The 15,212-nt window shown below is 44.8% G+C and overlaps 1 protein-coding gene across 2 annotated transcripts in view; it reads right to left on the bottom strand.

The window, feature by feature from the left end:
* LOC118502923 (G protein-coupled receptor kinase 2) overlaps positions 1–15,212 on the bottom strand; it is a 48,938-nt gene that overhangs the window by 17,438 nt on the left and 16,288 nt on the right. For both annotated transcript variants that reach the window (XM_036035662.1, XM_036035661.1), the window contains exons 3-4: positions 8,575–8,670; positions 2,375–2,495 (exon numbers count right to left, since the gene is read on the bottom strand). In XM_036035662.1, the coding sequence (XP_035891555.1) occupies positions 2,375–2,495; positions 8,575–8,670 (217 nt within the window). The remainder of the gene's footprint in view (positions 1–2,374; positions 2,496–8,574; positions 8,671–15,212) is intronic.

The raw sequence follows: 15,212 nt of genomic DNA, 5'->3' as shown, positions 1-15,212 counted from the left end.
AGAGCAATGCTTGGTGGGGTCGTCCTTTCAAGTTGCTCTCATTGGCCTTGAGCTAATACGTCAAATTTTGAACTACCATTTCCCATTCGCCCGTTCGCCTGCCCGTCACATCCAATTTGTTTTGCGAATGACTTGCGAATAAGAATGAGAATCGGGCTAAGGGATCGTTGCACATGATACAGAAAGGTGGCCCTGCTGTGTGTGTGTGTTTGTGTGCATGCTATAGTTCAAACAATTGCGAATGTGAGTGGTGTGTGCAAAAACTTTGCACTAACATGCATGGCAGCCAGCGCGGCATCCGGAAGAAGTGCTACACCGAAAGCGTTTCCTCCCGGTGTCTTGCAAGGTATGGCAAAGTTCAACAAAGTTCAGACCCAAAGATATACCTCCCATACCTTCATACCTCTTAACGTCAGCCAAAATTGCATTTGCCTCAAGTGCTAGAGGCGTACGGGGTTTTTGCCAGTGCCAGGTGCCACCTTCTCCCTTTGGAGCGCCCGGCACCACACTTGGACAGCTTGGCATCAACCAAAACTCCCCGTGAGGGAGACGCAAAAGGATCCAAAAGGATGGAAAATTTATGGTCCTACTTTGCAGTTTGGCGTCTGCTCTGCTTCTTGACGTTTTGTGCCACACACTTTCCGAACGCGGCGCATGAAGCCATGATGCAGCACCAGGACGTGTACAGGTCCATCGCCCAATGCACTCTCGCTCATCTGACAGCAGAGTGGAATTGTTCCGGGTTCAGGGCTAGTGTCTAGAGACACAACGTCACCGCCTTCGATGTGGAGCAAATGCTCGGAGAAGAGTATGCCCAGGGGTAAGTGTGTGTGTGTGTGTGTGTGTGTGGGGGGGGGGGGTAATTGTTTAAATGTGATTAAAAACAAAAGCACCACGGCGTCATGGAGCGATAGTTCGCCATCGTACGATCGCAGAACAAAAAACAGAGCACGACATTGGAGTCCAACCCGGGGAAAGGTTTCATCTGATAACCTGAAATACAGCAAAACAACAAAAAATACTAGCAACGACCGAAACCGAACTGAGTGCACCATAACTCATTTTCATTTTGATTTCAAATAAACGACCGACCTAGTTTCTAATTGAAATTCTTCTGTCGAGAGGGATGGGAAGCACGCTGTGAGGATATTCTAACAGCATAATTGATGTCGTTTTGAGAAGGGGAAAAGGATTCTTTCCGTTAATTCAGTTAAAATAGCATTATGCAACATTGAGATATTACAGCTATAACGAAGATGTGTTACAGGGAAATGCTACGCTTCAATACGTATCGACGAATTAATAGAAAAGGCTCAAGAAAGGGCACACGTATGAAGATATCGTCTTTTAACGGGAATCTCGGCTTTAAGAAAATTGGTTTGAGTTACATCAAACCTTTTCGATCAAGCCATAAAAGGAAAAATCGCTACCTTGAATTCTGTAGAAACAGAAAAATGGAGATGTTTAAACATATTTGGTTCTGAGATTTCAAACATCAGACCTCATGCACTTGTGCTTATCATAGCATTGAGGACTACACCAAAGCTTCGGTACTAATTTTAAGAATGCTTTCGGAGACTATTTTGAAATTAAGATCAAAAAAAGCGCAACTAGACTGTAAAAGGATCTCCATCAAGAAACACACCGAAAAGAAAATACTCCAACACTTTCCTACGATGCGCTGTGTAGTAACGACGTGCTCACCCATCCTCACCGCATATGTGCGTCACAAAAATCGAAAGCAAGCTATATTTCATCCCATTTCCAACCCAAGCATTGGCTTTAAAAAAAAAGCCACACACACACACACACACAACCGTTCGTATATTCTCTTTGTGCCAAAAACAAAAACGATTGCCATTGTTTTCCGGTCACCAGATCCGTAAGGAGACCGGGTTGAAAGCGGTGGGAGCGCAAAAAACCGCGATTTTGCTGGCACTTTTTCCCTTTCCTGGACTCAGCACATTTGCTCGGTCGGTTCGGTTGAGAAACACATCGTTCTTCCTGTCGCTGCCAGCATGTGTGTTGGTGCGCTGGATTTTATGATTGCGCCATTAACCCACATTTCCGCGAGATTATGCTCAGCAAGAACTGTCGTTGCTATCGCGGGTCTCGACCACTGGTATAAGTAATCCGCACAAACACACATGCGGGCGCGTGGAGGTTTATTATGTTCGTTGCTGTGTCAGCAAAACAATGCCGAGAGGGAGAGGCACGGTGTACGGGAGCTAATAATTCTAGCAAACTTTCAAGCTTCTAGAACAACGTTGCTAGCTCAGCATCAATATTCACTTTCTCCATTCCGATCACCTATCGCACCCCACACGTGTGACGCACGCGAAATGTAATACCATCCTGCGCAACCTCAACTTACCTTGTGGCGTCATCGAGGAAGGTGATATACCGGGAGTACTGCGGTCGTTTCACCTTGCAGAACTGACGGAACAGCTCACGTCCGATGGGCTGCTGATCGACTACATAACCATAGCTTACATCTGCAACAGTAAAATATAACAGGGACAGAGAAAGATAGCAATAAGTAAGCGATTCTAGCGATACTTCTATATATATACAACTAACTACAATGAATTTAACATTTCTCCAACTCTTTGCGACAAGCAATAATTTATTCTATTCACACTTCAAGTCCTCAAGATTATACTACCTACCTTACAAACCAGCTGAAAATCTCATTTGTGGGAATGGGTCTCCACAAAGGAAATCCTCTGACAGTGTCTGACGCAAAATTTTAAGACTTAAAAAAATAATACCCGGAACCCTCGCATTCAATAAAATCAAGGCACTAGAAGAACCTTATAAATAGAAAGAAACCCAAACCGTGTCTATACATCCCATCCCATCGAGACAACAAGGCTAGAAGCTTTCGGTTCCTGCAGAGCAGTTTACTTTTTTTCTTCTGCATAAAACATTAATAATGTACGAACCAGCGTGGGACAAATCCTAACCTACTATATAACGAGCGAAATCGAAAAGGGTTTCGGGGCATTACAGGTTTTCCGCTTTTTTTTTGCTTCACTTTCTTTTCCACAATTTGGCCCTTTTTACACTTAATATTAAGAATCAAGAGTTCGTTCGTCTTAGGAATTAAATTAACGACGCGTTTCGAGTGACCGCATTGACAGCAGAACATCAAAGGCGACCGAATCACCCCCTGCGCGAGGGTGGATTTTAATTTTATTTCCGCTCCTAAGCGAAGCGTTCATGCAGAATCGGATGCTTCCTGCTGCGGATGAGGGTACTATTTGGGATGCTTTTTCTTTACGCACACAAAAACACACGCACACCGCATTGATTAGACGAACCTTTCAATATTTTGCTCTGAAGTTTGATGTATTGAGCACTGGTTGAGGCCTGTTCGCATCCTTTTATTTTAATATAGCCGAGCCACTTAAAATCAATAACAATAGTGCAATTGATAGCTTCTCCGACCGAGTACAGACACTAGTTCAATTTGCCCACCAGCATCAGGGGTAGCGCCGGTAGATAAAGGCAAGAACCCTATAAGTGCATCGAGGGTAATTGAGTTCGAGCGTGTTGGGTAGAAATTGCAACACGCTGCATTGTCTGGTCCGTCCTCGTTCTACTCGATCACCTTTGCTTATGACTCTATCCTTAGCACCGTGCCGCCTTTGCACTGCTGCGGACGTTGACGTTAATCTATATTAATGGCTTTGTCCTCGTCCGGATGCCATCCCACCTACAGCAGCAGACGGTTCCTCGGAGCAGCAAGGAAGTAAGGGTAAACCGAACAATTCGATCGGAGATGGTCTGTCTCTGCCGGTGGTATAAGTAATGTTGGGCAAATGTTTACCATCCATAGAACGATCGTTCTTACGACACCTTTCTAATAAGCAACCCGGATGAAGAATGGAGCTACCAAGAGCATGCATGCATATGTCCGTGTTCAATACTGTTGGAAGTCTACTGTACAAGGGAGGGTCACTGTAAGACACTCTGGACCGAACCTATCAAGAAGCTCTGAAGAAATCCTATGAAGATACTCTCCTATCGTACAAGCCACATTCTATTCATTCGATAGAAACATTGGAAATCTTTAAAAGTCTCTTCAACCTTTTTTGCAGAAACCATCAGCAGCTTGGCAACGGTACAAAATGGCTAAGTGCTGTCGCAAAGCGTTCCATCCCGTTCCAGACACTTTACCAGCCGAGCAGCAGCACACGGCGCACGGCACGGTAACGGTAGTGAAACGAAAATTTATCTCATTACTTCCGCCGTCCGTGACATATTCCCCAGCCCTGCCGTAGCTCAATTTTCTCCACGGGCTTTTTCTTGGGAGACGATTTTCCTTGTGTTTTTTTTTTCTAATTTTTTGCTCCAACAAGAACAGTCTCAAAGTCCAAAGTACAAGATTTATTCAGGTATTGCAGTGCTTTCCAAGTCGATTACGTTGGTGTCATAAGCAGGATGTTGCTAGGCAGCTGTCTAACAGTGTCCTTTTCGCAGACCACCAAGAGGCACAAACACAGCCTTTCATGCCATGCCGGGTGCAAAGTTGGCAAAACATCATCCTTGATGAGCTTGTTGGCTGGCTGGCTGGCTAGCTGGCTGCTGCTGTCGTTATCCGTTTGGCGTCATAGGATTCGTTGGCACTTTAGCCAAAAATTTGGTTCGGCCCCAAAATTTTGCGTCGCCCGATTGTATGTTTGCAGTTTCGTTGCTTTGAGCCGGTCTTTCGCGTGACACATTTTCTTTTCGAAGCCCATTTTCACCTTCCCAAAAGCCGGCTCATCCGCTGCTCGTGGCATGCTTTCCTTTTAATCAATTTTGTCAACTGGCACTATTAACGCACACTGCCGACATTCAGCGACGTGCCGTTTCAAACGTGCGTCTTTGGTTTCGCTTTGATTCCGCTCCAGCGTGGGGTACTGCTGGTACGCCGCTGCTTCTGCTGTGCAAATGAACATAATTTCATTCTGACGGCTACTGTATACGTCTCCATTTGATCACCCAGCCCAATGTGCTCACCAAATTATTACTTCATTACAATATAATAATAAAAGCACTGATTGCGTTATCGCGACCGTGCGAGCTTCGACTACTAGGGGAACCGCAATGAACAAGAGAGAAAAATGCATTTATCGTAACACACCCTCGAAAACACGATTCTCGGCAGTTTAGGGGGTTATTTGCTCGATATCTTATCTGCTTTCCCTGATTTAACTACGTGTATGCCTGTTGTACTGTCTCGGGGAAGCTCAGTCCAACAGTCAAGCAAAAACGAGACCAATTCCTCACGATTTTGCTATTCGTCAGGATTTTAAGCCAACATCTGCACACATTAAAGGAACACAAAATGGCCGTCCTGTATTCGCTCATATATTTTGCCTACACTAAAGCGCCATCATGAAGATGTTTGTCCGTCTTTGGACAGCAGCCAAAGTACATGTTCAACGGTCAAAGTTAGTTTGTGACAATAAATCGAATTACTTCCATCTGCACCACGCTACTTGTAACGAATCTCCGATCCCCGTCCCGCAGAGTTGACGGTTAAGATTGGACCGGGAAGCATTAAATAGCAGAGCAGCTGGTAGCTAAAAACATAGTTCGTACAAAGCTACCACAAGCAGAATAAAAGACGAAAGTTGCGGAAAAACAAAACAGCACTTTCCATCTCACCAGGGGAGGGCGAAAATTCGTTCCAGGTGACTTTTCCGCTTCCAAGAACGCTGATTAGATTTTCCAACAAAGCCACATCAGCGCTAGAGTAAATTCGTACGGAAAGCACTCGCGCACACTCACACCCAATCGATCGATACACGCTGGCTGACTTCCGATGCTCCGATGGGAAAGCTTTCGGGAGGACGTCACACGCCCGGGAGAGCGACACCAAAGGGGGCGCGCGGGCGCGCGTGTAATTCCCATCTTTTTCGATCATCTAAATCCCATTAATGTCACACGATGGAAAGCATGGGAAAATTGCTTCGCACTGGGGCGCAAATCCTGCCAATGGGGGTACACACGGGCTACAATCGTGATTCCGTCGCCAAACGTTCCGTCTCCCGAACAGGAGGACAACACACTTGCTTCAAGTGGTTGGTTGATATGGTAGCGTTACTTCGGGTGCTGCTGTTTGCATTCTGCACGGCACTACCTTATACGTTGGACAAAAAATCGTTCTCAATCTTACAACGGAATACGGAGCACGTCTTGGAAAGTTTGCCCTACCCTCCTCAATCAAACACACACCCGTTTGAAGCAGCGAACGGGTAAAATGGTAGGTTTCGGTTGCGTACATGTATGCTTGCAGAGTGGCCGGGAATGCAGAGAATGCAAATAATACGACACCGTTCGGTACTGCTTCGGTCGCAAAGAATGGTGCTATTGGGAGTGTGCTTAGTTAGGAACTGCTGATGCTGCTGGTGCCGGTAGAATTGATTTGCTTTCTTAAACTTCCGCCGTTGGTGCTTCCGACTTCCGAGCGTAAAACTTTGCATCGGCTCTCTCATCTTCCACCCTAGCAATGTGTGGTGTTTAGAAGTCATCCAATCCATTAAAAAAGGATTTTATACCGCATGGAAAAGAACTCACTAACTTATTCATCACATGTTAATGCCCTGGGCCAAGGTCCCAAGGCTCCTAACGTAAACCTTTCGGAAGACGAATATTACGCAGTTGTTTAAAACAAAAACCATGAGTTTTCTGAGCGGTCTCACGGAATATGTGACGCAATAGGAACTGTGGAAACTGTCTGAAGCATCCAGAAAATAAAAACACTGTAAATAATCAAGTAGTACTAGGGTCGAAGATTATGAAGCCGAAACTCAAAATGATGGTGGCACTGGACCAGCGGCCCAGCTAACAATCACTGATGGGGTGATGTACAGATTGGAAGTTGTCCATAACTTCACCCATCTGGGATCAAAAGTCAGCAATAATATCAACATAGATATTGAGGTACGCGCAAGAGCCCAAACCACTAACCGATCATACTACAGCCAGAGGAAACTTCTCCACTCAACATACCTGTCGGAACGGTAGAAGCCTGTCTTAAACTGACGAAACACTCTTGGCCGCATTCGAGTGGAAGATGCTCAGCTCAGAAGGATATTTGGCTCCGTATTGACCTCGTAAGACAATGAAGACGAGCTATGGAGAGCTGGTAATGTCCTAAGTATGACACCCAACAACCTAGCCCGTAAAGTCGTTTCAGGCCCTCCAAATGGACAGAGAAGGCGTGATAGGCTTATATTGAGATGGAGTGAAGGCTTCGATATGTCCGCCAGAACGCCGAAGTAATGGATTAGCAGACGACGGCATTAGACCGTGAGCGGTATCGAGGAGTTTTGCAGCCGGCCAAGACCGTGAGGCGGTTGTAGCGGTTTTTTAAGACCAATTGCTAAATAGTCAGTCCTGTCCTGCCTACATACTAAAATTCCTGGACGAGATACAACCAAAGGCAGCCCTTCCAGTCAAACTTCTGATAAAATAAATACATACATACTGCTCCGCCAATTAGCGTTTATAAACAGCCATGAAACGTAAAATAAACCAACAAACCAAGAAAAAAAGTAATCATCATTTAGAGTGACTACCAGGAAATGCAGTATCCCACCACCAAAAAGGGCCGCAGGATGTGTGTTCGGCATTTAATTACAGCGTACCGTACCGTGTGTTTGTACATTAACGACAGAGACATGCAATGAAGTTTTTGTTTCTGTGTCTATTTTACAGTGCCCGGAGAATCCAGGATGGCGAACGTATGCACCGTGATGATAATGAAAGCTACAGTTTGCTGGATTTGTATGGACTTTTTCTCGCAATAAAGCTGTAACCGCGTAACGTGAGAACGTAGCGAATGTTTATTTCCACTTCATTTTACCTCCCAAAGCCCCGTTGTATCGTACATTCCCAATTCCCATTCAATATGGTGGTGGAAAGGAGGCAGAGGTTGAAATTTGGATTTTTGCTCTTCGCTTGTAGGCGTGGGAAAGAAAACCCCCGTACAGCACACAGATTATTTATATTGTTAATTAAAAGTGCTATAAATTTACTTAAATTTATCTCTTTTTCTTAAATAAACGATCATGGAGTAATTAGGTAAGATTAGTGGATTGCTTGGAGAGGGACAGCGCACGTTAGGCATTAAAGGCTGGATTGTTTTAAATCATTTTCAAGAACAATTCATTAAAGATAAACCCTTCTTAAAGAAAATATAATACTATTTCCGAACAGAAACATAAGTGTAAAGCCATTCACATACAATTCGCCGAACCCCCGACAAAACAATTCCACTTATAAACTTTCATCTCTTGATGGCAGCAATTTTCTCCTATGACACTACCATTTCCATCTGAAGACTGTGTGACAGTTCTTTCGGCAAACCATCCTCGCCCCCTACAATAAGTTTACTTCTTGGAAGAGTAAAAGAGAAGGACAGCAAAAAAAAAATGCTTCCATCATTGCTTCAATTTCCGGCGATTCAATTTGCATGCCAATGGCACGGTTAGGGCAACCGGTACGGTTACTCTATTTTGACTGACAAAAAAAGATGGGTAGAAAAAAATAAAATCATCCCCAACAAACAAAACTTACCTATTTTGTTCTTGAGATCGATGCATTGCGATATGTGAGGAAACTGGAGGATCTTGCGCCATTTTTTGCTCTTTCCTTTGTTGCTGTCGGAGCCTCCTGTAACGACAAAGAAATGGAAAGAAAAAACCCAGAACATGAGAAACGGGTCGCCCAGTCAAAATGATATGTAGATAAAGCGAATGAATTGAAAGGCATTAGGTAAAATATTTCTCATAAATCATATCGACCCGTACAAGCGTAACACGAGGCAAAGGGTCAACAAATAATTCACAATGAATATATCACCACGACTATCCTTTGGAGACAGCGAGAAAGGAAAAAAGTATGGTTCTTTTTTTGCTCCCACTGCCACTCGGAAAAGGTGTGAAAAATGAAGAAATGATTCCAACATTAACACCAATTTGGTATAGAGACATCATTTACTCTAAACGACGAGATCGTGTCATGTGTGCCTACACAGTGGGAAGGACTAGCAGTTCAGTTTTGCCCTTGGCCGTGGTTTGTTTTTCTTTTTTTTATTTGTTAGCACAGGTTGTTGGCAACCCGATTTTTGAATATATAAAAATGCTATTTTCACTTCCACGAAGGATTCACCGTAAAGACGCAACCCACCGTATACGCTGGGGACATAAACCAAGTGTGGGTTTGGATAAATACTTTCCCCCCATTTTCGGTTGCGACAAATGGACCAAATTTATGTGCAGCACACACGCACACACACAGCCGCACTCTGAAGGAGGTTAAAGGTTTTTTATTTACCTAAACTTTGCCCAACAAAACAGACCCGGTACGAGCGTTGAAATCATTGCCGGTCTGTGCTGCTGATGCGTAGGATGTTGGTAGCGAACAAAAAAAAGCCCCTCACTACACAGCGGCCATATTTGTGTGTGTGTGTGGATACCGGTAGCACATGTATATAGATATTCTTGAAAAATCGAAAGTCCCAAAAACACGACAAGACACCAACAACAAAGAAAGCGAAACAATCAACCATCGTAAACAAGGACCCCACAGAGTAATCAAACGAACCCACCCGGAGGCATCGGGCGACGACAAGCAGTAATTGAAACGGAAACAGAACAACATTCCTCCGGGAAGGGGCCCCCCCTCCCCCCTTGGAGTGGTTGTGGAGGAGTGGTTGGGGAACCGATTGAAGTGAACCCGCAGGGGAGTTGAAGAATAAATTAAATGTGAAAGCATCCTACCAGAGCAAATAGTATTGAGTGTAAAGAGGACCTTCGGTGTCCTAACCAACGAGCTACGATAGCGCGCGACCGAATGTGACTCTGGGATGTGCAAAAATACTTCCCGATTATAAAGGAAAGGAGAGTTGAGTATGAGAATGATTGGAGAGATACATTTAAAAAATAAATACAATTTCTATTTGTGATTGTTTGCAATAAAAATTTGTTCAAGTCCTAGTATATGTAATGATATCTGAATTGCTCAAACACTTATCTCTAGTCCATCGATTAGGTCTCTGATGATCGAGGCTCCTTTATCCCGGAAACTGAGAACTTGGCAAGATGAGTTGGACGTCTCCTACAATCCCATAGATTTCCTGGCCGCAATTCCTAGCCGAGCTGGAAATTACTGAACTGCATATGTCTCTTAGGACTATGTTCAGGATATGTTACTGGGATACTACTAAGACTTCCTGGGGGTTAGGATCAGTATTGATCTTAAAGAGATAATGCTGAACCCTTTTATCAGGCAAGCAACCAGGAAAATTCTCGCTCATAGCTCTTCTTTATTGCTATCTAATAAGAAAAGATGTCTCGAGAACCCAAAGAATCGATTAATTGAAACAGTTAATCGTACAGATCATTACTTGAAGTCCAAGCGAAATAGACTTGTTACTCCTTAACGATTCTACTTCGCACTTTTGATTAAGATTTCCTACATCTAAGAGACCGAGAGTCCTGTGTCCACGCCACACCCATATGTGTAAAGCTCGAACTTGTTACCTGCTAACCAACGTCCGCTAACGAACACGCCCGTCACGACAAAACTCCCTGCATCGTTCCTGCAAGTCAAACAAAAAGCAAACCAAACGCGCTGACACACCTTACCGTCGCGAACTGTACAGAGGCAATTACAGGCACCTAAATTGACATAGCGTACCATTTCTGCAAAAGCCCTCGTCACTGCACAACAACATTCCCAGGCCAAACAGGGTACCAACCCCGACACCGTGGGAGGTTGCGTGCCATGCTCGAGTTAGTCACACGCTTCGTTAGCTTTCGGAGCAATTTCATCAATCAGCTTTTACGCTCGCGCGGGTCGGGGGCGCATTCGAAGAGTTTCTGCTCTGAATCTGAACCGAAAGTGTACGGTCACTGGCGGTCAGTAAACCCACCGACTCCAGCGTCCACCTTTCGCGGAGGCATACATTAAATCTTTCAAAAGTTTGTACCGATCGAAATGCACACCACCACAATCAGGAGGGGAGCTGTACCACGGACAACCCTTTTAGGCATGCTGCCGTTTTGTGTTCTGACAGCATGTAGGGATGCGGGAAGCGGACTACTCACAGCAGACTGAGCAGCAGCGCATCAAATTGAAAATTTGGAACCACGTGTATGTTGCCGCTGATGCGACGGACGGGAAATGTCGTTTATTTCGTTCAATGGAATCAATTGTCTACTACTGGTGGTACTCATGGTACAGTGCACAGCAATTTCAGATTCACAGTGGAATGGATATCACTTTCAACTCTATCCCCGCGGCCAAACCGGGGGTACCCACATCAACCGTCGCGCTATTATGTTTTTCAAAATTTATCAACCGTCACTAGCGCAGAAGAGCATCGTGCTTATCTGTCGTCCAACATTGCATACTTCCGGTTTAAGTAGAAGTCCCCACCCCTCCTGCTTTGCAGAGTTGCAGAACGCGACCAGAGCACCGGAACCATCCATCCATCTCCGTGTGGATCCCTCTACGCGTGCGAGTTGATTCGAGAGGGAAAGCGCGCGACAGGAGATCGCGACACCATCACTCTTGGAGTAATGGCATTTATCAACAAACCAGCCGTCGATATTTAACGAATGACTGAACGTGAACGTCTACTACAAGCATGAAATTCTCGGATCGATTTAACACACCAGCGCACTTCCGCAACGTGAACGACTAGAAACACAGCACAGCTTCTGCCAAAAAAAAAAAGAAGCAAACCTTCGCCAACGAAAAATGATAGCAACGCACCCGAAGCAGGATATAAAACTCAAATCCCAACGTAATCCTGTCGTGCAGTGTGTGTTCCGTTACATCGTGCGAATCTGGCTGAGAGGTTCAGCATTTCTGCTTCAATCCATTTTAAAGCTCGTACCCGCACACGATCGATATTATAACGAAGCCACAGGGCCACAGGGAGGACGAAGGAAGGACTCGTTATTAATGCAGGGTGTGTCAAAGTCCCGCTTATACATGCATAACCCTTGCTGCTGCTGCTGCTGCTGGATTGCTTTGAATATTTGACACGGCCTGTTGCCCAAACGATTATCGATAGCTGTTCTCAAACAATGCGCTAAATGTTGGGTTGGTTAGTTTTCCTCGGCTGAGTTATTCTCAAGCTTTTGCTTACTTCTCGTTTTTTCTTCAGGTTACTACAACGTCAGGATTTGTGGTTATATCCTCATATTTTTAGATCCCTTGAAGTATTTTAGATCTCTTGAAGTATATTCTAGTCCTACGTAGGAAATAGCGGTCCTCACATGGGATTGGATACCGGCCTTATCTATCTATGTTATCTGATATTTCAGGAGCTCCTGAACTACCCATAATTGCGTAGATAAGTATTTCAGTCTTGTGCACGAATTAGCAATCCTCGAAGGGATTAGATACCTGTCCTGACAGTGGTATACATATCTTGACGACATGATGTCAACTTGCTCATATTATATTCATCGAAGTCAGCATTGGAGCATCCCGCGGGAGGCTCCGGATATAACACTCCGGATCGTTGCTTTTCGATTCTAGAAAGTTTGATAATCAATATTCTATACGTAATTTAAGTTAGCGTCAACAATTTCGACCAATAAATCAAATTAAAAGTTGTTGTAAATTGTGTTTCTCTTTACTCGCAGAGCTCGCACCGGTTGGTCTGGGAACCTAAAGCCAGAAATAAATAACCTTCCAATGGTTTATGTTTAGCTCGCTGTTCCTAGCTAGCAAACCATCCACCATGAACTTCCTCGTACCCTATCGGTTGGAAGGTGTAAAAATATCGTTCACATAAAGTATTCCTCCCGAAACAACAACAGTAACACCGAAAACACTCCTCAATCACGAGCACGTTACATCGCGTTTACCCCCGGGGTCGAAAAGGGTTCCGGGGAGCGAGGGAATGCGCAAACGTTTTTCAAATTTATGCACGAACTACGAGAACTGCATTCATCTGCATCGCCGTCAGCGATCGTCGTAGTTCCAGCGCACAATACACGCGGGCGCACGGCCACCCCCGTCACCCCGTCAGAGCCGTCAACGTCATGCGAGCAATTTTGCAGTAAGTAACGTTACCACACACGTCCAAACAAACTCCTACTTTAGCCTCCTGCATACCGGCGCTCGACTTCTTCCTTCCTGTCACGGAAAAGCCTGACCGCAAAACGATCATTCCTGTAACGCACCTACGGTTGGTATGGTGTAACAAAGTAGTATTATTTTTTCGAATTTTCCTACCATTTGAATGGTGCCTGCTGCAATCAGCATCATTGCAAAACCGCAGGCTCTCCCCGAACAACAATAAGATGGGATGGTTGAGAGGGAAGAAAAAAAAACCCGGCGGATAAATTTCCATTACTGCTGCTGCCGCTGCTGCTGCGAGAGCTTCACCGGTTTTGATGACGTACGCGCGCGCTTACATGCATGTTGAATTGGCGGCGAAAGCGAAACCCATTCTACACGAACCGCTCCTTACACAATGTGCTTGGTTCGACGTCAAACAGTGTAGTGGTGTTGTGGAGGTCTGATCGATTTTAGCTTCGATTGCACGAATCAAATTTCGATTTGTCATACCCATTGATTGGATCGCTACTTTTTTACGTGTGTGTGCACACTACACACACACACACGGGCAAGATGCAATTTATACCATACCGAGAGCATCCGGGAAACGATTCGTTGGTGGAGGGATAGGCTAAGAAATAAAAATAACAGACTAAGAGGCATTTACAACTTAAATATTTTAAGAAGACTAGTAAGACTTATTACAACGATTTTACATAAAAGACAACCACAATCAAGAACTTGGTTGTGACAACCAAACTTACTACACGACCAACTATTTAGCTTGGTTAGCTTTAAAGTTCCCGATGTACTCCCGGCGCGGTTGCACATACTTCGTTCCGAGTATTACGTGTGTGCCCATTTTTACTGCAATGCACTGCGCCGTTATGTTGACAAAACTGCACGGTAAGCAACACAACAGCCGACGGAGGAACCTTCAGCGAATATTTTGACGTTGGCAAAGGCACGTTTCAATTGCAATCAGCCGGTAAGCAGCGGGCGCATAGAAGCGTGTAGCGAGCGTGCACTTGGCCATGGTCAACGGGTCACACCAAAAAAAGGGGGGAAAACGGAACGGTACTAACGGCCCGGAGAGTCCGTTATACTCCAGATGTACCAGAAAAAGGAACTCTTTCTTACTATATCCTCAGCCAAAGGGTGAGCCAGGCATAATCTTCCCTAGGAAGCAACTTTGACGATCAGAAATCTTTATATGATGTATAATTCTTCTTCTTTCTTGGTCTGACGACCTCACAAGTCATGCCTGCCATTTCTGGCTTACTAGACTAGAATTGGTACCGCATAGTTGGTAAGTCAGTCCTCACACTATGGGGGAACGACTCAGATGGGATTTGAAAAACGGTCCTGCCGTGTGAAGATCGGCGTCGCTGTCGCATCTACAACTCGGACACTCTGTTGTCTTCAGTTGATTTCAATAATAACAAGAAGCTTAGTCAACAGAGTAAATTTAAACACTCAAGTGGTAGACATCCTTAAGCATAATGTAAGCCTCTGTACAGCAAACACTCACCGTACCGTAGAAGCAGGTTCGTTACCAACGAGTGCAAACGGCTCCATCAAACTCAAGCCGCTGACCGGGCGAACACGATGGACAAGCACAAATCAACCAAATGCAATTTACACCATTAATTACAATTTCCTACCGACGGCATCGTTACTCTCCAACCACTAGCTTCATCCTGCCCGGAGCAAAGGACACCATTCGACCAGCTCTCTTTAAGCGCAAAACAACGATGGCGCAATTTCCTGTCCCACTTATTTGCATCTCAAAACGATGCTCAAGGTGTACAAAAGTCGTTAGCTGATGAGCGCCATTGTTCTCCCGGCAGTGCCTGCTGTCAATATTTTGTACGTGCATGGATATTAGATTATACACCAAATCGTTTGTCGATCCAAGGCAAAGATCGATTGATTTACACCTTCGCGTAATGTAAAACAAAACAAACTTCTCTTCGAAACTCCCATCCCTTCTAGGGCAAGCTAGCCACCGTATTCTAATCACCTTTTGAGGTGACTTGGAGCCGATAAAAGCTACAGCAAACGACTGCCGGCCTCTTTGGCCGCCGGTTATCACTTTTCCTTGATCGCTCACGACCGGCTGTACTTTTAAT

The sequence above is a fragment of the Anopheles stephensi genome, chromosome 2 (assembly GCF_013141755.1).
Source record: "Anopheles stephensi strain Indian chromosome 2, UCI_ANSTEP_V1.0, whole genome shotgun sequence".
NCBI lineage: Eukaryota > Metazoa > Arthropoda > Insecta > Diptera > Culicidae > Anopheles > Anopheles stephensi.
Note: the sequence above shows the minus strand (reverse complement) of the source record. Positions and strands in the feature narration are given on the sequence as shown.